The 23545-nt window shown below is 37.5% G+C and overlaps 1 protein-coding gene across 4 annotated transcripts in view; it reads right to left on the bottom strand.

Annotated features, from left to right (window-relative positions):
• Positions 1 to 23545, bottom strand: part of CACNA2D1 (calcium voltage-gated channel auxiliary subunit alpha2delta 1) — a 1258723-nt gene that overhangs the window by 290059 nt on the left and 945119 nt on the right. For all 4 annotated transcript variants that reach the window (XM_053716513.1, XM_053716514.1, XM_053716515.1 and 1 more), the window contains exon 11: positions 20758 to 20916. In XM_053716513.1, coding sequence (XP_053572488.1) covers positions 20758 to 20916 — 159 coding nt within the window. The remainder of the gene's footprint in view (positions 1 to 20757; positions 20917 to 23545) is intronic.

The raw sequence follows: 23545 nt of genomic DNA, 5'->3' as shown, positions 1-23545 counted from the left end.
TAGTGTTTAAGCATTACATTTTGGCAGTGGATGATGCATCTGAAGCCCCAAATAAGTGAAACGTATTTTCCCTTACTTTATGGGGCTAAATATCTGAAGGCAATAGTTGAAAGGGGGTTTCAGTGTCTTTATTCTAAAAATCTCACATTGGCAATATTCTCTCCCCCAGCCAATTGCTGAAGGACAAAAATACTAGGTTCTGGCTGAATGTCAATGGGACATTAAGATGTGGTAATCCAAGATGTAAGGCATGTGAGTTTTTGACTGAGAGCAGAGAATTCTACTCATATGATACAGGTCAGGTATTTAAAGGGACATTAAACATGTTGAGATGGTAATATAAAATGATAAATCATACATATATATAAAAAAGTATGCAATATACTTTCATTATTTATTTTGTTCCCTTTTCCTGTAATTGCATTCTGATAGTCATGTGCTTTTCAGTTGCTGTAAGAAAAGAAAGTGCAGAACACGGTTATATTCCACACATCCATTGGCTGCACACTCTACTAACTGTCCCTTGTAGACTACAGCAGAGAAGGTAACCTAAGTTACAACATGGCAGCTACCGTTGTTTTAGACACTAACGGCTAGATTTAGAGTTTTGTCGGTAAGGACCCGCGTATCTAACGCTGGCTTTTTTCTGGCCGCACCTTTAAAATAACTCTGGTATTGAGAGTCCACAGAATGGCTGCGTTAGGCTCCAAAAAAGGAGCGTAGAGCATATTTAACGCAACTTCAACTCTCGATACCAGAGTTGCTTACGGACGCGGCCAGCCTCAAAAACGTGCTCGTGCACGATTCCCCCATAGGAAACAATGGAGCTGTTTGAGCTGAAAAAAAAACCTAACACCTGCAAAAAAGCCGCGTTCAGCTCCTAACGCAGCCCCATTGTTTGCTATGGAGAAACACTTCCTACGTCTGCACCTAACACCCTAACATGTACCCCGAGTCTAAACACCCCTAACCTTACACTTATTAACCCCTATTCTGCCGCCCCCGCTATCGCTGACCCCGGTATATTATTTTTAACCCCTAATCTGCCGCTCCGTAAACCGCCGCTACTTACATTATCCCTATGTACCCCTAATCTGCTGCCCCTAACACCGCCGACCCCTATATTATATTTATTAACCCCTAATCTGCCCCCCACAACGTCACCTCCACCTGCCTACACTTATTAACCCCTAATCTGCCGAGTGGACCGCACCGCTATTATTATAAAGTTATTAACCCCTAATCCGCCTCACTAATCCTATAATAAATAGTATTAACCCCTAATCTGCCCTCCCTAACATCGCCGACACCTAACTTCAATTATTAACCCCTAATCTGCCGACCGGAGCTCACCGCTATTCTAATAAATGTATTAACCCCTAAAGCTAAGTCTAACCCTAACACTAACACCACCCTAAGTTAAATATAATTTAAATCTAACGAAATTAATTAACTCTTCTTAAATAAATTATTCCTATTTAAAGCTAAATACTTACCTGTAAAATAAATCCTAATATAGCTACAATATAAATTATAATTATATTATAGCTATTTTAGGATTAATATTTATTTTACAGGTAACTTTGTATTTATTTTAACCAGGTACAATAGCTATTAAATAGTTAAGAACTATTTAATAGCTAAAATAGTTAAAATAATTACAAATTTACCTGTAAAATAAATCCTAACCTAAGTTACAATTAAACCTAACACTACACTATCAATAAATAAATTAAATACAATTCCTACAAATAACTACAATGAAATAAACTAACTAAAGTACAAAAAAATAAAAAAGAACTAAGTTACAAAAAATAAAAAAATATTTACAAACATAAGAAAAATATTACAACAATTTTAAACTAATTACACCTACTCTAAGCCCCCTAATAAAATAACAAAGCCCCCCAAAATAAAAAAATGCCCTACCCTATTCTAAATTACTAAAGTTCAAAGCTCTTTTACCTTACCAGCCCTGAACAGGGCCCTTTGCCTGTAAAAAATAACATACAATACCCCCCCCCAACATTACAACCCACCACCCACATACCCCTAATCTAATCCAAACCCCCCTTAAATAAACCTAACACTAAGCCCCTTAAGATCTTCCTACCTTATCTTCACCATACCAGGTTCACCGATCGATCCAGAAGAGCTCCTCCGATGTCCTGATCCAAGCCCAAGCGCGGGGCTGAAGAGGTCCATGATCCGGCTGAAGTCATCATCCAAGCGGGAGCTGAAGAGGTCCATGATCCGGCTGAAGTCTTCATCCAAGCGGGAGCTGAAGAGGTCCATGATCCGGATGAAGTCTTCTATCAACGGCATCTTCAATCTTCTTTCTTCGGGAGCCATCATCTTCCATCCGACGCGGAACATCCTCTTCTCCCGACGCCTACTAGCCGAATGACGGTTCCTTTAAATGACGTCATCCAAGATGGCGTCCCTCGAATTCCGATTGGCTGATAGGATTCTATCAGCCAATCGGAATTAAGGTCCCTGTTCAGGGCTGGTAAGGTAAAAGAGCTTTGAACTTTAGTAATTTTGAATAGGGTAGGGCATTTTTTTATTTTGGGGGGCTTTGTTATTTTATTAGGGGGCTTAGAGTAGGTGTAATTAGTTTAAAATTGTTGTAATATTTTTCTTATGTTTGTAAATATTTTTTTATTTTTTGTAACAGTTCTTTTTTATTTTTTGTACTTTAGTTAGTTTATTTCATTGTAGTTATTTGTAGGTATTGTATTTAATTAATTTATTGATAGTGTAGTGTTAGGTTTAATTGTAGGTAATTGTAGGTATTTTATTTAATTTATTTATTGATAGTGTAGTGTTAGGTTTAATTGCAACTTAGGTTAGGATTTATTTTACAGGTAATTTTGTAATTATTTTAACTAGGTAGCTATTAAATAGTTCTTAACTATTTAATAGCTATTGTACCTGGTTAAAATAAATACAAAGTTACCTGTAAAATAAATATAAATCCTAAAATAGCTATAATATAATTATAATTTATATTGTAGCTATATTAGGATTTATTTTACAGGTAAGTATTTAGCTTTAAATAGGAATAATTTATTTAATAAGAGTTAATTTATTTCGTTAGATTTAAATTATATTTAACTTAGGGGGGTGTTAGTGTTAGGGTTAGACTTAGCTTTAGGGGTTAATACATTTATTAGAATAGCGGTGAGCTCTGGTCGGCAGATTAGGGGTTAATGTTTGAAGTTAGGTGTCGGCGATGTTAGGGAGGGCAGATTAGGGGTTAATACTATTTATTATAGGGTTAGTGAGGTGGATTAGGGGTTAATAACTTTATTATAATAGCGGTGCGGTCCGGTCGGCAGATTAGGGGTTAATAAGTGTAGGCAGGTGGAGGCGACGTTGAGGGCGGCAGATTAGGGGTTAATAAATATAATATAGGGGTCGGCGGTGTTAGGGGCAGCAGATTAGGGGTACATAGCTATAATGTAGGTGGAGGCGCTTTGCGGTCGGCAGATTAGGGGTTAATTATTGTAGGTAGCTGGCGGCGACGTTGTGGGGGGCAGGTTAGGGGTTAATAAATATAATACAGGGGTCGGCGGTGTTAGGGGCAGCAGATTAGGGGTACATAAGTATAACGTAGGTGGCGGTCGGCAGATTAGGGGTTAAAAAAATTTAATCGAGTGGCGGCGATGTGGGGGGACCTCGGTTTAGGGGTACATAGGTAGTTTATGGGTGTTAGTGTACTTTAGAGCACAGTAGTTAAGAGCTTTATAAACCGGCGTTAGCCCAGAAAGCTCTTAACTACTGACTTTTTTCTGCGGCTGGAGTTTTGTCGTTAGATTTCTAACGCTCACTTCAGACACGACTCTAAATACCGGAGTTAGAAAGATCCCATTGAAAAGATAGGATACGCAAATGACGTAAGGGGATCTGCGGTATGGAAAAGTCGCGGCTGAAAAGTGAGCGTTAGACCCTTTTTTGAGTGACTCCAAATACCGGCGGTAGCCTAAAACCAGCGTTAGGAGCCTCTAACGCTGGTTTTCACGGCTACCGCCAAACTCCAAATCTAGGCCTAAAACTTTACACTTATTTTGTCAATATTTAAACAGCCAATTAAACTTAAAAAAATACATCTACTTGTTGTTCTCAGACTAATCTTTTCTTTGAATGCATCATTCCTTCTAGCGTTTATTTACGGCTAGATTTAGAGTTTGGCGTTAGCCGTCAAAACCAGCGTTAGAGGCTCCTAACGCTGGTTTTGGGCTACCGCTTGTATTTAGAGTATTGTAGGTAAGGGTCTAACGCTCACTTTGCAGCCGCGACTTTTCCATACCGCAGATCCCCCTACGCCATTTGCGTATCCTATCTTTTCAATGGGATCTTTCTAACGCTGGTATTTAGAGTCTTGGCTGAAGTGAGCGTTAGAAATCTAACAACAAGACTCCATCCGCAGAAAAAAGTCAGGAGTTAAGAGCTTTATGGGCTAACGCTGGTTCATAAAGCTCTTAACTACTGTGCTCTAAAGTACACTAACACCCATAAACTACCTATGTACCCCTAAACCGAGGCCCCCCACATCGCCGCCACTCTATTAAATTTATTTAACCCCTAATCTGCCGACCGCACACCGCCGCAACCTACGTTATCCCTATGTACCCCTAATCTGCTGCCCCTAACACCGCCGACCCCTATATTATATTTATTAACCCCTAATCTGCCGCCACCAACGTCGCTGCTACCTTACCTACAATTATTAACCCCTAATCTGCCGACCGGACCTCACCGCTACTATAATAAAGTTATTAACCCCTAATCCGCCTCACTCCCGCAACAATAACCCTATAATAAATAGTATTAACCCCTAATCTGCCCTCCCTAACATCGTCGACACCTAACTTCAAGTATTAACCCCTAATCTGCCAACCGGACCTCCCCGCTACTCTAATAAATGTATTAACCCCTAAAGCTAAGTCTAACCCTAACACTAACACTCCCCTAAGTTAAATATAATTTAAATCTAATGAAATAAATTAACTCTTATTAAATAAATTATTCCTATTTAAAGCTAAATAATTACCTGTAAAATAAACACTAATATAGCTACAATATAAATAATAATTATATTGTAGCTATTTTAGGATTTATATTTATTTTACAGGCAACTTTGTATTTATTTTAACCAGGTACAATAGCTATTAAATAGTTATTAACTATTTAATAGCTACCTAGTTAAAATAATTACAAAATTACCTGTAAAATAAATCCTAACCTAAGTTACAATTAAACCTAACACTACACTATCAATAAATTAATTAAATAAAATACCTACAATTAAATCTAACACTACACTATCAATAAATTAATTACATGAAATACCTACAATTAAATCTAACACTACACTATCAATAAATTAATTACATAAAATACCTACAGATAAATACAATTAAATAAACTAACTAAAGTACAAAAAATAAAAAAGCTAAGTTACAAAAAATAAAAAAATGAATTACAAACATAATAAAAATATTACAACAATTTTAAGCTAATTACACCTACTCTAAGCCCCCTAATAAAATAACAAAGCCCCCCAAAATAAAAAAATGCCCTACCCTATTCTAACATTAAAATAGAAAAGCTCTTTTACCTTACCAGCCCTTAAAAGGGCCTTTTGCGGGGCATGCCCCAAAGAATTCAGCTCTTTTGCCTGTAAAAAAAACCATACAATACCCCCCCCCCAACATTACAAACCACCAACCACATACCCCTAATCTAACCCAAACCCCCCTTAAATAAACCTAACACTAAGCCCCTGAAGATCTTCCTACCTTGTCTTCACCATGCCAGGTATCACCGATCGGTCCAGGCTCCGAAGTCTTCATCCAAGCCCAAGCGGGGGCTGGAGATCCATCATCCGGCTGAAGTCTTCTATCAAGCGGCAAGAAGAAGTCCAGAAGAGGCTCCAAAGTCTTCATCCTATCCGGACAGAAGAGGAGATCCGGTCCGGCAACCATCTTCATCCAAGCGGCATCTTCTATCTTCATCCAATGACGAGCGGCTCCATCTTGAAGACCTCCGGCGCGGATCCATCCTCTTCTTCCGACGTCCTAAGTCCGAATGAAGGTTCCTTTAAATGACGTCATCCAAGATGGCGTCCCTCGAATTCCGATTGGCTGATAGGATTCTATCAGCCAATCGGAATTAAGGTAGGGATAATCTGATTGGCTGATTGGATTCCGATCAGCCAATAGAATGCGAGCTCAATCTGATTGGCTGATTGGATCAGCCAATCGGATTGAACTTGAATCTGATTGGCTGATTCCGCTGGTATTGAGAGTTGCAATGGCGGTAAATATGCTATACGCTCCCTTTTTGGAGCCTAACGCAGCCCTTCTGTGAACTCTAAATACCAGCGGTATTTAAATGGTGCGGGAGAAAAAAAGCCAGCGTTAGCTACGCGGGTCGTTACCGACAAAACTCTAAATCTAGCCGTTAGTGTTTAATGTCCCTTTAAGACAAAGGGATGCAAAAACTGTTCCACTACTTATGTGATGTACCTGATAGAATGTACTGTACACTCCAAACTATATGTTGGGATGACAACTAGAGATATCATAACACGCATAAGAGAACATTTGGGATATGTTAAAAATGATAAACCATGCTCAGCATTATCAAAACACTTTTTGGAGGATATGAGGTCTTTTTGATGGAGAGCAATTGAAACTATTAGACAACCTCCTTGTGGAGGAGATAAAGATTAGCTTATTAGCAAGGCATGAAGTATATTGGATTTTTATGCTACATTCACAAATCCCTTATGGATTTAATACCGAATTTGATGTGATCAGTCATTGAAAGTGAACCTATTAGAGTTATGTGGCCTTTGAATTAAGTATATTAAACATATTAAATATGTATTTTTTGCTATATTAGCAAAGGCTATAATTATTATATTTTTTGTTTTTCTTCTTATTATTATTATTATTATACATTTGTGCACATATATCTTAGGATAACAATCAAACAGTTCTGCATAATATCTACTTTTGGTAGAATCTAAATTTTAATTAATTTGGACTTATGTGACTCATGATGTGAAAAGTAATGTAATATGATGTATTTCATTATTTTGTTTTCAGCTATCATACTTGAGCAGTATAAAGTGTAAACAACAGTTATTTAGATTGAAGTATACTCTTGTTTTTGCTTAATCGTCGTTAATTGTATAGCTGATTATATTGGCTACTATTTATTTTTCATTGTATAGATTTATACAAACTTTTATTTGCTACCATTACTTATGTCAGATTGATTATATCATTTTGTTCAGAAGATAAGTCCTTTTGAGCTTAAATTATAAAAATATATATTCATTCTGACAACACAAACTGGGTATTATAACTGTGTATAAATGAGCTTATGAAGGGTTAAAATTGGTGTGTGTATTACCAACCAATAGCCTAGTCAAGTGCTCTTTTTTAAACGGCACCAATCAGCGTGTTTCTTTTATGCCTATGATAACAGCTTTTCCCGAAACGCGTAAGAACGCTTTGCAGCTCAGTTCCTGTGTATGGTTTTAAACATGTTGGAAAAGGGTTTAACTTATAGAATACAGGATATTGCTTCATTTGTTATAACCAAGTTCCCTATCTGGTAACATATTCCAACCTCACCTTGATAAATAGGGGACATACTATATATATATAAATGGCGTTAATCTTTATTTAAGAGGAAAATTCTTGAGAGCCAATGTTTTGAGAAAATCTCTCACACTGCTATCTAGCCAAATTATTGTTGATCTTTAACGGTGAGCATAACTTATACAGAGATTTAAGTATATATTACAGATATTTCAAAGACAGTTCACTAAATAGTAAAAAAATGCAGAGAAATAATTCAAATGTGCAATCTGTAAAACATATGTATAAATCTTTGATTTTACACTTCTAAAGATTTTTTTAGGATTTGGAGTTCTAGTCTCAGAAATATTATAACTGCTTGATACATTTATATACATTTAATCCTTTCATTTATATTTGCCTCTGATCTATACCCCTGTATTTTGCCTTAATGAAATGTAATAATTCTCATGTGCAGCCCCAGCTGTACTAGAAGGATCTATAGAAAGTCAATTATTTGGTCTTAAATTACAGGATTCAGTAAAGATTATGTTTAACTCTCTGGAGTTAAAAACTCTTCATTTTTTAATTTCCCCTGACACATCCAAACAACTTCCTCTCCTTTTGCTCTGTATTGCATAAATCTAAATTGTATTAATATTATTTGACTAAGGATTTTCTCCCCCTTAAATGAAGTAGTTAATGTCCTTCAATGAATTACTTTTTATTATTTGACGTTAATATTCAATTGCTACTTAAAGGGGCAGTCTACTCCAAAGTTTTTATTGTTTAAAAAGATAGATAAACCCTTTATTGCCCATGCCCCAGTTTTGCATAACTAACACTTTCATATTAATACACTTTTTATCCCTGTGATAACCTTGTAACTAAGCCTCTGCAGACTGGCCTTTAGTTCATTTCTTTTGACAGACTTGCATTTTAGCCAAGTCTTACAGGGGCTTAGAAACAGGCAGAAATGTAAAGGTTTAAATGTTATAAAGCATATTAATATAACAATGATGGTTGTGCAAAGCTGGGAAATGGGTAGTAAAGGAGATATCTATCTTTAAAAAAAAACATTTGGAGTAGACTGTCCCTTTAAAGGGACACTGGTCAAAATTAATCTTTCAAGATACAGATAGAGCATGCAATTTTAAGAGACTTTTCAGTTAACTTACATTTAAAATTGTGTACAGTATTTTATATGCACACTTTCAGAGGCACATCTACTACTGAGCATGTGCAAGAGTTCACAGTGTATACGTATATGAGTCTGTGATTGGTTGATGGCTATCACATGATACAGGGGACCAGCAAACTGAAGAAACCTTTAAAATCTGTCAGAAAAATCTAGTGCTCATTTAAATTCAGACTGCTATTGCAATGTCCTTTTATTTTGTTTGTTACTTTTACAAATGAGGATCATAGTTTGTAAAATGTCAGTGTATGCAACATTAAACACAGCTTTAGGAAGTGAGAGGGACAGAGGAGTTCCCCAGGCAAAAAAGGGGTATGTCTGAAGCTCTCTCACATCTCTTAGGAAATGCTTTAAGCTGATCTCACTTAATTATTTTGCCTGCTGTATACAAGTGAAGTTTACTCAAAATTCACAATACTCTGACAGAAAGTAAAATTTCAGTTTCATTTGTATTTGCTGCAAAACGAGACAATATCACATCCAGGTTTCTCTTGTTAACTTCTCTTTCTCTCCTTTTAAATTCTGTATCCCAGAGAGCCTTATTCCTTTCTATGAAAGGCATAGCTCATCTATCTGGGACTTCCAGGTTCTGCCCTTTTTCTTATAGAATTTAGTGAGTTCAGCCCTTGTGAAGTCTGCACTATAATTTCTTTCCAAACTAGAGAATCTTTGATGCTGGTGCCCATTGAAACTAGACATGTGTATTTGGATCCTTTGTTAGGATCCGAATGCGGAACTATGCACTATTCGGCTCTTTTTGAGGCTGGATTGATTCCTGTGCAAAATCTCCATGTTAAGATCTGTGCAAATTCAGATCTTAATGTAGTGATCTTGCACAAGAATCAATCCGGCTCCGAATAGAGCCTTTATAGCAGGTACTTCCGCATTTAGGATTCAAATGCACATGTCTAATAGAAAGTAATGGAGCTATCTGGGAAACTAAAGCTATCAGTTTTTCAGATTTATTTTAAATAGAACAAATATAAAGTGCAATGTAATTTTGAAAATAATCTCATAAATATATAAAGTATGACCCTAATTTTTTAAAGTTACACATAAACTGTCATAGTATAATAAGAATTTGTAAAATCACAATCCTAAACACACTGCTATATACAGAGTTTATATGGATTAAAATAGAAACTAGAAAGTGCCAATTTAAACTTAATCCAGACATCCCAACTCTCCCTGAAGTTCAGGGAGTCTCCCTGATTGTAATAGCGGCTCCCTGATGCCAGCAAATGGAATGCAATCTTCCTGAAACTCCAAGTACCATGATCCAATGTGGTCCAAATCCGGAAAGGAATGCCTTTATTTGATTCAAAGCATGAATCAGTAACACAAAACAGCCCCCACTGATTTTAATAAAATAAAACACAAATACTACCTTATTTACTGCAAATAATTAAACTTCCTATTCTAAAATATGTAAGCATTCAACAAGCGTACGATCACTGGAAAATAGGTTTATTGTATGTGGTTGTGCAATAAAGCTACTTTTTTTTTAATGTGACTTTAGTGGGAAGCTACTTTAATGATAAGTCTCTATCTTATTTAGGGTTTCAAGGTGTCCAATATATAACTGGGGGGGTGGGGTGGGGTGGAGGCGCAGTAGCGGGTGAAGCCACCTCCCTGAAATTAGTTTTTGCAGTTTGGGTCGTCTGTTAATCGGAAGTGTAAAGTAATATAAAATACAAAGAACAAAGTCTAAATCCAAAGTGGAGAGCTTTATATCATAAGGCCTAGAGTGTGAAAATGCCTAAGCTCCAAGATGGTGGCGCCCCACATGAAAATGTGGAGCTTGACCAACCACCACCTATAAAAGGTTAAAAATAAGAAAACAACAATGAATGAAGATAACAGTTGGCACAGAATGAAAATCAACAGAATAGTAAGTAGCAACAATGCTGATCCCTAGAATTTAAAGAACCAGTAAATACAGTAGATTTGCATAACCAACAAATGAATGATAAAAAGACAATGCAATAGCACTTAGTCTGAACTTGAAATATGTAGTAGATTTTTTTCTGACAAATTTATGTTAAATATGTTGTTAAGTCTATTTCCACTCCTGTATCATGTGACAGCCCTCACATATACATATATTCTGTGAATTCTTGCACATGCTCAGTAGGAGCTGGTGTTTTAAAAAGTGTAAATATAAAAAGACTGTGCACATTTTCTTAATGGACGTAAATTGGAAAGTTGTATAAAATTGCATGCTCTATCTGAATCATAAAAGTTTAATTTTGACTTGAGTGTCTCTAAAAGTATAAGCGCCTAACCTATGCAGAGGGGGCATGGATGCGGGGGAATCACAAGATACCTCAAATATAATAATATCAGTTACAACATGCCTAGCAGGAGTGAGTTGCTTTTGTATACATGAGCTGTATGGTGGCTTATTAGCATAAAAATGTGACTCAAATTATTTTAAGCTTAGAGAAAAGTAGCAAAATTCTAGGAGGGGTAGCCCTCTTTTGCTCCACCCATGCCTGCAGGCCATATTTGGCCATAAAAGGGTTATAATGTATCCCTCAGCACCACAGAACAGAAAACAAACATCAGCAATTTGTTATAAAAAAAGTCAACTCCACACTTTTGCAGAATTGAGTAGTGTATAAAGTTACATTAAATAAATGGCTACAAGTTTGCCATTACACGTTTTGACTAAAGTGATCATAATCTATATTTATTTTGAGCATAATTGTGAATGTAATGTGATGTGACCTCTGGCCAATCCTGCCATTAATGACCGACTCTCTACAGAAATGACTGTCTGTAAATTAAAAGGAATACTTTAAAAAAAAAATCAGAAAATTAATACATAAAATATCTTTGTATAGTGCAGTACAATTTGCAGATGAACAGGACATTTCCAACTATGTACTCATTTTAATGTTTAAAAAGCTGAGACACAGGGGACTTAAGGCTCGCCGGAAACAGTAGTTATGAAGCTGCCCCATAACTTGTCCGCCTGCTCTGAGGCTGCAGACATCAATCCGCCCGATACTATATGATCGGGCTGATTGACACCCCCTGCTCGCAGCCGATCACAAGAACTGCTTGTGCAATGATAAATGCAGACAGCGTTTGCTGTCGGCATTTATCGATGTGCGGCAGACATGATATGCTACATCGTATCATATCCATCCGCACTTTAATATTCGGCCCCACAGTCTGCTATATTCACTATCAGGCCCAACTAGCCACTCCAGCTTCACCAGTTCATATGTTTTTCCACTATTATTACAAATAATAACAATAATAATAACAATAATAAATTACTGAAGTTTTTGAAATTATATTTGCTTTAGTGTTTTACATAAAAAGTTATTCTCAATGTGTTATAAAACTGAAAATGTTAAAATCACAGAGACACAATTTTTAGTTGGCTTAACGGGCCATGCACTAAAAATGAAATAATATGGGCCTATAAAATGTTCTTTCAATTACTAAAACTTATATCCATTTAGATTTTTGACCCTAGGATTTACAGAAAAGTAAAAAGTTGATTATTAGTTGCAATACCATTTATATTTTTTAAGTGTTTATAAACAAGGCACTAAAATAATTTTCTAGCTTCACGAGTTGATTCCTTTATGTGTATGAAGTTATGTGGAAAAGGTCTACAAAGATTGAGACACTAATAATATGTCACAATAAAACATATTCTACACTTTTACAACCATGACAAATGTCTGTTGCTTTTTCACTGTAATATTTACTTGTAAAGAGCCCTCTAGATTTTCAGAATTAAATCAGAAAATATTGTAGTAAGACATGAAGAAACCCATCCTGCCGTAGACAGCAACTATTTTTATTTTTGAACATTAATCTTGTTCATTGCAACACCACAAACAATACAGCTCACATAACTGGAACTGTGAAGTAAAAAACTATATATGAACACTGTCTAGCCAGCATATTGCAAGAAACCAGGGAATTATTGACTACTCAGAAATAATGTCAAGTTTTAAATAAAATTACTATAAAGTTCATCATAATCTATCATTGAATAATCATAATAATGTTAACAGATGTTAGGAACCCACGTCACCAAACAGATACAAACACTCATGCCCAGTTGCCCACTATTCTAAAAATGCCCTTGCTCAGCCTTGTTCAAAACGCATAAAGAAACATATGCACATATCTATATGGTTTTGGAGCACAAAAGGTTAATTGCACAAAAGTCACTATATACTATTAAAAGGGATCAATCAACATAAAGACCCTTAAATCTCTAAGTTTATACAGCAAGTTTCACAGTTCTAACATAAGCGGTTGCAGAGAAAATAGATTTTCAAATTTTTCGCATAAAACAATATGGCTGCCAGATCATATGATATACAGCCTCCATATTATGCACAATAGTCCTCACAATAGATGTCAATAAACATGGAAGAAATAAAGCATTTTTGTAAAACGTTTTTTGTTTTATTATTAGTTAAAAAATATTGTTAAGCATTTTAGAACAATTCAAAATGGCTGCCAAACCACATGACGTATCAACTTCTCTTGAACAAATCTGAATGTTAGTCATAGGATAACTATATAAACAAAATTTCAAGTCTGTCCCATAAGCGGTTTCAGAGAAGAAGATTTTTGTAGTTTTTAAAAACAGTGCATACTAATCAAAATGGCTGCCAAGCTATGCAATGTATGGATTTCAAATTGCACATACTAATGTATTGGATGTATTGGTAGAGGTATTTGCAGCAGAAATAGTAAGGTTCTTATGCCACTTTATAGATCATTAGTTAGGCCTCATCTTGAGTATTGTGTGCAGTTCTGGAGGCCATATCTTCAGAAGGATATTAACAAACTTGAATCTGTGCAAAGGAGGGCTACCAAAATGGTACATGGTCTAAAAAATAAAACTTACCAGGATAGGCTCAATGACCTAAATATGTATAGCTTAGAGGAGAGAAGGGAAAGAGGTGATATGATAGCAACTTTCAAGTACATTAAAGGGTTTAGTAAAACTGAGGCTGTGGGTATTTTACATAAAATGGAAAATTCAAGAACAAGGGGTCATGAGCTCAAGCTAAAGGGTAGTAGATTCAGGAGTAATTTGAGGAAGCACTTCTTTACAGAAAGAGTGATTGATTTATGGAATAAACTTCCTCAAGAGGTAGTAGCAACAAACACTGTGGGGGACTTTAAAAATGCATGGGACAAGCATAGGGCTATCCTACGAACTAGATAAGTTTATACTGTTAGGTAAGGTGGGGCAGACTTGCTGGGCCTATGGCTCTTATCTGCCGTCAATATCTATGTTTCTATGTTTCTAATGCTCACTATAGACCTCTACAATTTGCAGAAGTTTCATGAACATTTTCAATTGTTTTATTTCACAAAGGTGACTGTGCAGTGCGAATTTTGACTGCAATATTGTCTTTGAGGGTTATGACTATGTAATCATATGTCTATTATACTGTAATATTGTAATACACTGTAAAAACTAATGCATAAAGTGCAAAATTGCGCTTTATTGCACTAAGCAGTTTAAGAGAATATGTTTAAAGATTTTCGCAAAATGCAAGATGGCTGCTACATCATGTGACCAAGGCACTTCTGTTGAGCAATGGCAAATCTAGGTCATAGCAGCACTGAGCACAGCAAGTTTCAAAGTTGTAACATAAGAAGTTCCAGAGCTGAATATTTTTAAGCGTTTCTCGAAATTTGTCCCAAAAAGCAATATGGCTGCCTAACTTTATAACCTATGAGTTCAATGTTGCATGAGATGTAGCAGAGCAATAGGCTGTACCAGCATACTTGATTTCAAGAGCTTTGTATTACCAGTTCAAGAGTTATGGGCAGTAGAAAAAGTGGCAGAATAAAAAATATTAATAATAATAATAATAAATATAGCTGCAAGCAGCAATAGAGGTGGTCAAGCGCATCGCCTTTGCAATGGCATATGAGCAGTTAAGTCACTATATAAAGCTATACAGTAAGTTTCACAGCTCTAACATATGCAGTAACAAAGAATTTTTTTTTTGCATTTTTCAAGATGGCTGCCACACAATATAACTAATTATTTCAACATGAACAGATGTGAGTCTAGGCCACAATACATGGTTATAAAGCAAATTTCACAGCTTTATCATAAGCGGTTGCCAAGAAAACACCTTTTCAATATTTTCGCAAAATGAAAGATGGCGGCCACATCATGTGACCAAGGCACTTCTCTTGAGCAATAGCAATTTCAGGTAATAGCAGCAGTTAGCACAGCAAGTTTCAAAGTTGTAACATAAGCAGTTGCAGAGCAAAAGATTATTAAGCTTTTATCGAAATTTGTCACAAAAAGCAATATGGCTGCCAGATCATATGTACTACAGACTCCAGGGCATATTTATCAAGCTCCATAATAGTTATCAAACTCTGTAAAGACCACTGCTTCACAACCTGTTCGCCTGCTCTGAGGCGGCTGACAGAAATCGTCAGAAATCAACCCGATTGAATACGTTCGGGTTGATTGACACCGCCTGCTAGCGGCTGATTGGCCGCGAATCTGCTGGGGGCGGCATTGCACCAGCAGTTCACAAGAACTGCTGGTGCAATGATAAATGCAGAGAGTGTGTTTTCTGCATTTATTGATGTGCAGCGGACATGATTCGCTGTATCGGATTATGTCCGCTCGCACAATCATAAATATTCCCCTCCATATTATGCACAATAGTGCTCACCCTAGATGTCAATAATCACGGCAAAAATAAAGCATTTTTTCGTCAAACTGTTTTTGTTTTATTATTAATTGAAAAATATTGTTAAGCATTTTTGAACAATTCAAAATGGCTGCCAAACCCCATGACCAATTGACTTCTCTTGAACAAATCTGAATATTGGTCATAAGATAACTCTATAAACCAAGTTTCACGTCAGTCTCATAAGCGGTTTCGGAGAAGAAGATTTTTATAGTTTTTAAAAACAGCACATACGAAACAAAATGGTCATCACACGACTGCGCAATGCAAACTTTGACCGCAATATTGTCTTTGGGGGTCATGGCTATGTGTAATCATGTGTCTACTAGACTGTAATATACTTAAATAGTGTAAAACTAATGCATAAAGTGCAAATTTACGCAATTAAAAGTCAATAAAATGTTAATGTCTCGCGGCAGCCATGTTGATTATGGAAAAATCGCAGTTTGAACAAACTTGATAGAGAACCTTGCAAGGAGCATATGTGCAAAATTGCGCTTCATTGCACTAAACGATTTATGAGAAGGAGATGTTTGAAGATTTTTGCAAAATGCAAGATGGCTGCCACATCATGTGACCAAGGCTCTTCTTTTGAGCAATAGCAATTCTATGTAACAGCAGCAGAGAGCACAGCAAGTTTCAAAGTTGTAACTTAAGCAGTTGCAGAGCAAAATATTATTAAGCAATTAGTCGCAAAAAAGCAATATGGCTGCCAGAGCATGTGACCTATGAATTCAATGTTACAAGAGATGTAGCAGAGCAATAGACTGTACCAGCATACCTGATTTCAAGAGCTTTGCATTAGCAGTTCAAGAGTTATGGGCAATAGAAAAAGTTTGGCTGAATAACCTATACTATAATCGCGTTTGTAACGCGTCTGTCGCCATCGGCAGTTGCGCACGCATCCTCAAAGGAATGTTAGCAGCGTGAGGCAGCCAACAGAATGTTGGCTGCGCGCGCAGCCAAAAGAATTCCCCTGGATGCAGTGAAGCAGCATCCAGGATGTTTCTGAAAATGGCAGGGTGGATTCTTTCAACACCCTCCTGCTTTCGGAATCCACCGGGATGCAGCATGGAGTCTTTCACCACCCTGCCATTTTCGGACTCCACTGGGATGCAGCATAAGCTGCATCCCGGTGGATTCTGAAAATGGGAGGGTGGTGAAAGAATCCACTGCCATTTTTGGAATCCACCGGGATGCAGCGAAGGCAAACGGAGCATTACAAAAAAAATAAAAACACCCGCAATAAGTATTAAAAAAAAACCTAACCGCACGCAATAAGTTTTAAAAAGAAAAATAACTGCCCGCAATAAGTATTAAAAAAAAAAAATATGCACCCGCAATAAGTATTTAAAAAAAATAAATAACCGCCGTACTAAGTATTAAGAAAAAAATAAACTAACCGCCAGCAAAAATAATTCCCCCCTGGTGCTTGGAATAAGAGAACTCTCTATTTATCTTCCCCAGAGGAGAGATTCCGAATGGTCTTCTGCCAGACAAAACTATGGTGCTTGTACCAGAATGTCATCCCAGAAGGGAGCTACTGTTAGAATAGTCCCTAGAACCTTCGTAAAATTCTTGGAACAGTACCTGGACCAAACAGAAGTGCAATGAACTGGAAGGAACCTAAACCTGAAGAACTGGAAGTGTTTCCTGTGGATTGGAAGGTGAAGGAATGCCTCCTTCAGATCTATAGTGGTAGAAAACTGCCCTTCCCAAATCAAGGGAAGAATGGACCTTATTGTCTCCATCTTGACGAGGGGACATTTAGAAATTTGCTTAAAGGACCAGTCAACACTGTACATTTGCATAATCAACAAATGCGTGATAAGAAAACAATGCAATAGCACTTAGTCTGAACTTTAAATGAGTAGTAGATTTTTGTTAAATAAATTGCAAGGTTATGTCTATTTCCACTCCCCCTGTATCATGTGACAGCCATCAGCAAATCACAAATGCATATACGTATATGCCGTGAATTCTTGCACATGCTCAGTAGGAGTTGGTGACTCAAAAAGTGTAAATATAAAAAAGACGGTGCACATTTTGTTAATGGAAGTAAATTGGAAAGTTGTTTAAAATTGCATACTGTATCTGAATCATGAAGTTTAATTTTGACTTCAGTGTCCCTTTAAGCACTTTAGGTCCATAACTGGACGGAAAGATCCCTCCTTCCTTTTGGACCACGAAAATGTTTAAATAGTATCCCAAATCTCACTCTATGATAGGCACTGGGACAATGACTCCAAAGGAGGACAGTTCCCTTACGCACTCCAGAAAGGCTTCCCTCTTTCCTAGTCTTGAAGACAGGTTGAGAGGATGATCTGCCCCTGAATGGATGAGATTTGAATCCTATCTTACAACCCTGAGCTATGACCTCCAGGACCCAAGGATCATGCACGTCCCTGAACCAAGCCTCTGAAAGAGCGACAGACTGCCCCCTACCTGATCCAAAATATGAAGGCACCCTTGGCCCCTGAAACCATGGAGATAGTCAAGCAAACTCTTTCCCTTAAAGGAGAGGGAAAGAGACTAGATTTAGAATTTATATCTGTCAGAGCACCTCACGGGCCTGAACAGAAAACCTGAAGTCTTAGCCATAGGCTAATTAATCTGCGTAATAGCAGCACAAATAAAAGAATTAGTAACCCAGAAGGCTGTAATTCTTTCCTGAAAAATGTTAAGGAGACCCTCTACCTCGAACATTTTTGCAAAGGAGATGCCCCAAAGGGTAGCCGCTCCAGCAACTGCGGCGACAAGCACCTTCCATAAAAGCAAATATCTCATAGGTTGAAAATCCTTTTTAACAGGGTTTCCATCCTTATATCTGGCGGCTCTATGAACAGTGAACTATCCTCACATGGGCTAGCATTATGTGTGGCAAGCGTAAATTAGCACCAACCAAGTAGGGATGGGAAAAAGAGAACCCACCCCCATAGAGCCTGGAACCGGGATCCTTAAAAAGCAGATGACTGAAAGAGGTATCTAATCATGTTCCACTCATCCTTAATATTGATTGCCATCAAATTTAGGACCTCAAGGTTCGACTGGCAGCTCGACCTTTGGAACCTCTAAAGTAGTCAAAACCTCCTTTAGTAGAAAGCGTAAACTTTCTGTCCAAAATCTAAAAACTGGATCCTCCACATGCGGAGGATTATAGGCAGCATACTTCAACCCTGAAAGTTCAAACTCTGAAGTTTCAGAGATAACCTCATCCTAGGATAACTGATTGGGCAGGAGTGCAAGATTTAACCTTTCGCTTGCGCTTAACAGTGCGAGGGAAAGCACTAATGGCCGCAGACACCGCCGTATGAAACTGTGCAGTAACGTCTGGAGAAAAAAGGCCTCCTCCAGATGGAGGATTAGCAGTGCAATGGGAAGCTGCATGTGTATACCAGATGCATGTAGGGTGTGCACCTCACTGGACGAGGACTACTCAGAGGTGGACGGCTCAGTGGTATTAAACATATCAACCTTATTTGATATAATCCCCTTATCAAGGCATATCAAACGTAATAGAGAGGGCAGATATTCCAGAGCTCCCTCACAATATAAACAATCATTACTCTTTCAAATAGAGGGAGAACCCCCTAATGAATTAGATTCCTCTATAGCTAATGTACAATATGCAGAGGACTACAGAAAAACAACAACTTTATTTTAAATAAAAAAAGCGGCACCCTTATACCCCCTATGGCTGGGGCCCCCACCACCTCCTATGACCCAGACAGAACAGTGATAAAAACCCTCTCCGGTAGTAACTCGGCCAAGAGAAAGAAAATGGAAGGCTCGACCATACCGGTCACATGGTGCACAATGCAGGACCGTCCCTGCTATGAGAAAAAGCGCGCCAAACTTTTAAGCTGCGCAACCTTCAAAGTCGATCTCAGCCTATAAACCCATAAACATCTTACACAAAGAGCAGCATAAAATCAAATAAAGCATATATGATTAAACCCAACTGTTCATAATCCCCCTCAGCAGATATTACCCTTGATTCCATATAGATAAAAGGAGCCACACTGTGACCCTGTCTTCTAGCGTTTGCAATATGTGTAAAAAATGAAACGATTCTACTGGAATCTATGCCGTGGAACAGTAACACGGTCCTTCAAGTTTGACAGATTGTAGCACCGCTTTTGACATGGACTTGAGTGAAGAAAGCAGGCAGCGAAACTTGTCAATGCTGATTGCTTAAGGAGCTGTTAATATGAGTCTGGATGGTTTCGCAGAAAGACTCTCCCTGCATCTCCAGACTCTAACTTTCATCAATGCTCTCACTGAGAGGCTGACAAGACTACTTAAAACTCCAGTCCCATTCCAAAGGGTACTATCCTCCATAAGAGACTACTCCAAAAACCTCTGACACTTCTCTGCCAACCTCCTGTGAGAAAAGGCAAAGAATGACTGGGGGATGAGGGAAGTGGGGGAGGTATTTAAGCCTTTGGCTGGGGTGTCTTTGCCTCCTCCTGGTGGCTAGGTTCTGTGTTCCCACAAGTAATGAATGCAGCTGTGGGCTCTCCCTGTATTAAGAAGGAAATAAGAGGGACTGGAGGATATTGTCTAGGGATTTCTAAAATGGGGTTATTATAGCTGACCAGTAAATTGGGAAAGTAATTGATTAGGTGCCTTACTGGCTGTACCTAACATTAATCATTCATAATACTATGGAAGGACTGGACAGGGAGATAATGGCCCATAAATGGTCAGATCCCCTGTACAATATTAAAAGCAAAGGAGCTTATTAATCAAACAATATACCTCCTTCCTCCCCCTGCCAGCACATTTTATGGAACCAAACTGTACCAACAAATGAAATAATCGATTTGGTCATGAAATAATTTGTTCTTCATTGATTTCATCCAATAATGTATTCAGAAGTTAGTATATCTGACGACTTGAAAAATCAGAAACATTCTGATGAATTTGCATTTTTCAGAATCCCAAATGCACATCTCTATTAATTAGGCCCGAGGTCATTATAGCTGGCACAAAACAAGTGTAGTCTGGGGTTTGCTTTGACACACTGGGGTCATTAGGGCTGCAGAAATAAGGAAGTCACAGATCTAATTTGGAGTCTGCTCTGCCTCACAGAGGTCATAGAGACTGGAAAAAAACAGAATCCTGGTCTGGGATTTGCACTGAAACTTAGGTCCTCTCCACCTCTGAGGCCACATAAGATTTCAAGAAAAGCTTTTAATCATTATAATGTCTTTTTTAAGTTGTTTATTTCAAACATAATACTTACATTAAGTAGTTGATCAAAAGCAAATTTAAAGCCTGTCTTGTAGTCCGTTGTCCCTTTGGCAGTGATGTTGTTAACAGCATTTCTCAGCACCTTCTTGTTACGAACATTAGCTTGTACAAGATGATCGAAACAGCTGACATTACGAGCATTGTTGTTAAACTGCAAAATAAAAAGAGGCATAAGACGTTATATTTTGTCCCCTTTTTAATCTAAAAGAGGGCATTTTACTATATATTATATTTCTTTCATTATAAAATTGACGTACCTGTGAAATAAATATTTTTGTATATTTTGCTTGTGGGGTGTGTCACTGTCTGTCAATAGAACTGTGGGGTTGTTCCTTATCACATTTTACCCTATTGTGTGCTTCGTGTTAGTCCAAATTAAAATTACTGCATTGTGCTTTACTCACACTCCCTAGTACATCCAAAAAGTAAATTCTGTAACGTGTAAATGCTGCAAATCAAATAGCTAGTTTAGGCAATTTTGCAGCATATTGAAAAGCCTTACAGATTTAGCTTTTTGGCCTCTCTATGGAGTGTGAACAAAGTACAATTTCTTTTTAAAAAACCAAGAGGTACTAAAGATCCAATTAACCATTTATTTCCAATAAAAAAAGATGTAAATATTGCTCGTTTATATGCTTCAAAGAAATTTGTTTGAGTTCAATGTCCCTTCAAGAAATGATATTCAGTCAGTTTGTCAAGACAACCAGGGATTTCATTTGCTGAAAGGGTCAAGGAGAACTATAACCAATGGTTATATTACCTCTGTAAGATAAATTATTTGGGGTAGAGTGGGTAATCTGTAAGGGTTATGATAATCTATGAGGCTCTGTTATGCACAAATAAATATTGACATAAATTTTACATAGAAAGAAACCAAAGTCCGGAGCACCAGGTAATTAAAACATAACATTTAATGAAGTGCCAATGGCAAGTATAAAAAAGCACATACAAACACTGTACTCATGGTAAGGAAGAGGTCAGACTAAAAAATGCTGACATGTTTCGGCACTAGGCCGTAATCTTAGCTACTTGTCCTAACACCTTGAGGGACTTACATACCCACTACCAAGTCCCATAAGTTAAAAAATCAATTGATTAATGAATTATAAACACAGACCCTCCCCTTTAACAAAATGTGCACTGAATTAACTCCTTGGTGCAGAGAGGATAATACATATATATATATATATATATATATATATATATATATATATATATATATATATATATATGTACACTATTCCATAAATGTGACTAATACAAAAATGAACCGACTTTGTACATGCATAATGACAATTAGAAGACAGGTAATAAATTCAACTCATGCTACAAAAGGAAAGACATATATATATATATATATATATATATATATACATATACATCGGGTTGTATTCGATCGGGTTGTATTGTGGCGATTCCTGTCCGCCTCATCAGAGCAGGCGGACAGGATTATGGAGCAGTGGTCTTTAGACCGCTGCTCCATAACTTGTGTTTCTGGCGAGTCTGAAGACTCGCCAGAAACACAGGCCCTCAAGCTCCATACAGAGCTTGATAAATGGGCCTCTTAAGCTCTACTCTGAATCAATTCCAGAAATTGATGAGATCAAACTCTGAGTTTAAGCCACTAGGAACTCTAGTATTCAATTTGTGTATCCAGAATACTTCCTTTTTGGCTAAAACCTTCTCTAGATCTCCACCCTCCTAGCACACTGTGCTTGATCAATTATTGTCCAGACTAGAGTATCTGCTTTTTGTCATGCACCCTACTGAAATGCTGGATCAGTGGAGTGGTAAGGGAGCCCAATTTCATATTGGAAAGATGTTCACGTATCATAGTCGAACCTCCCTAGAAGTTAATCCCACATACTGAATCCGGCATTTTGTGCATGACAAAAGATAGATTGCATTGGTTGATCTACAGTTTATACAGAAATTAATATTAAAATTTTCCCCTGTCTTAAAACTCTTAAAAAAATCTCCTTGCTGGATGTGTTTACATGCTTTACAGTTTCTAAAACCACATCTGTAAACACCTTTACATTGTAGCCAAGAGCTAGTGACCTTCTTTGTGCTTGGAAGCAGTGTAGGGGATAGTTCCCTAATGTCCTGGCCTTTCTGAAAGAGTACCTACAGCCTTGTTCTAAAATTTTGCATACATTGTCATATGCCGCTAGGCAGGACAGATGTCTCTTTACAATGCCACAGATCTTTTTGTACTGTTCACTGTATTGAGTTATGAAGTTCACCCCTTCCATGTCTTATCCTCCTTAATTTTATACTCAATAAGGGAATCTCTGTCTAGGGTGTCTACCCATGTCTTCGTATCCCTTACCAACTTTTTTGGGTATCCTCTTCCTTTGAGGCGTAATGACAAATCCCTAGCTTGTGCCTGGTAAGACCCTTCCTCCAAGTTATTCCTTTTGGTCCTTATGAATTGACCTTCGGTCACTGCTTTAAAAATGCTTGGATTGGGTTTACGGAAAAGTTCTACCTGAACCTTACCCTCTGGTGTACTCCGTAGTGTAACATCTAAGTAATCAACAGCATATTCTCCAAAATCCCATGTAATTTCCAGGCCTATTGAGTTCTTATTTAAGCTACTGACAAAGGAATCTGCCTCAGATTTGTCTCCTACCCAAACACTCAAGAGGTCATCTATATACCTCCTAAAATAACAGATCCTGCCCCTCAGGGGGTGTGTACCTCCAAAGATGTGGGCCAGCTCCCACCAACCCATTACAAGGTTGGCATAGGAAGGGGCAAACTTGCCCCCATAGCTT

Source organism: Bombina bombina, chromosome 6 (assembly GCF_027579735.1).
Source record: "Bombina bombina isolate aBomBom1 chromosome 6, aBomBom1.pri, whole genome shotgun sequence".
In the NCBI taxonomy this organism is placed as follows: Eukaryota; Metazoa; Chordata; class Amphibia; order Anura; family Bombinatoridae; genus Bombina; species Bombina bombina.
This window is presented reverse-complemented; position numbering and strand designations above follow the sequence as displayed.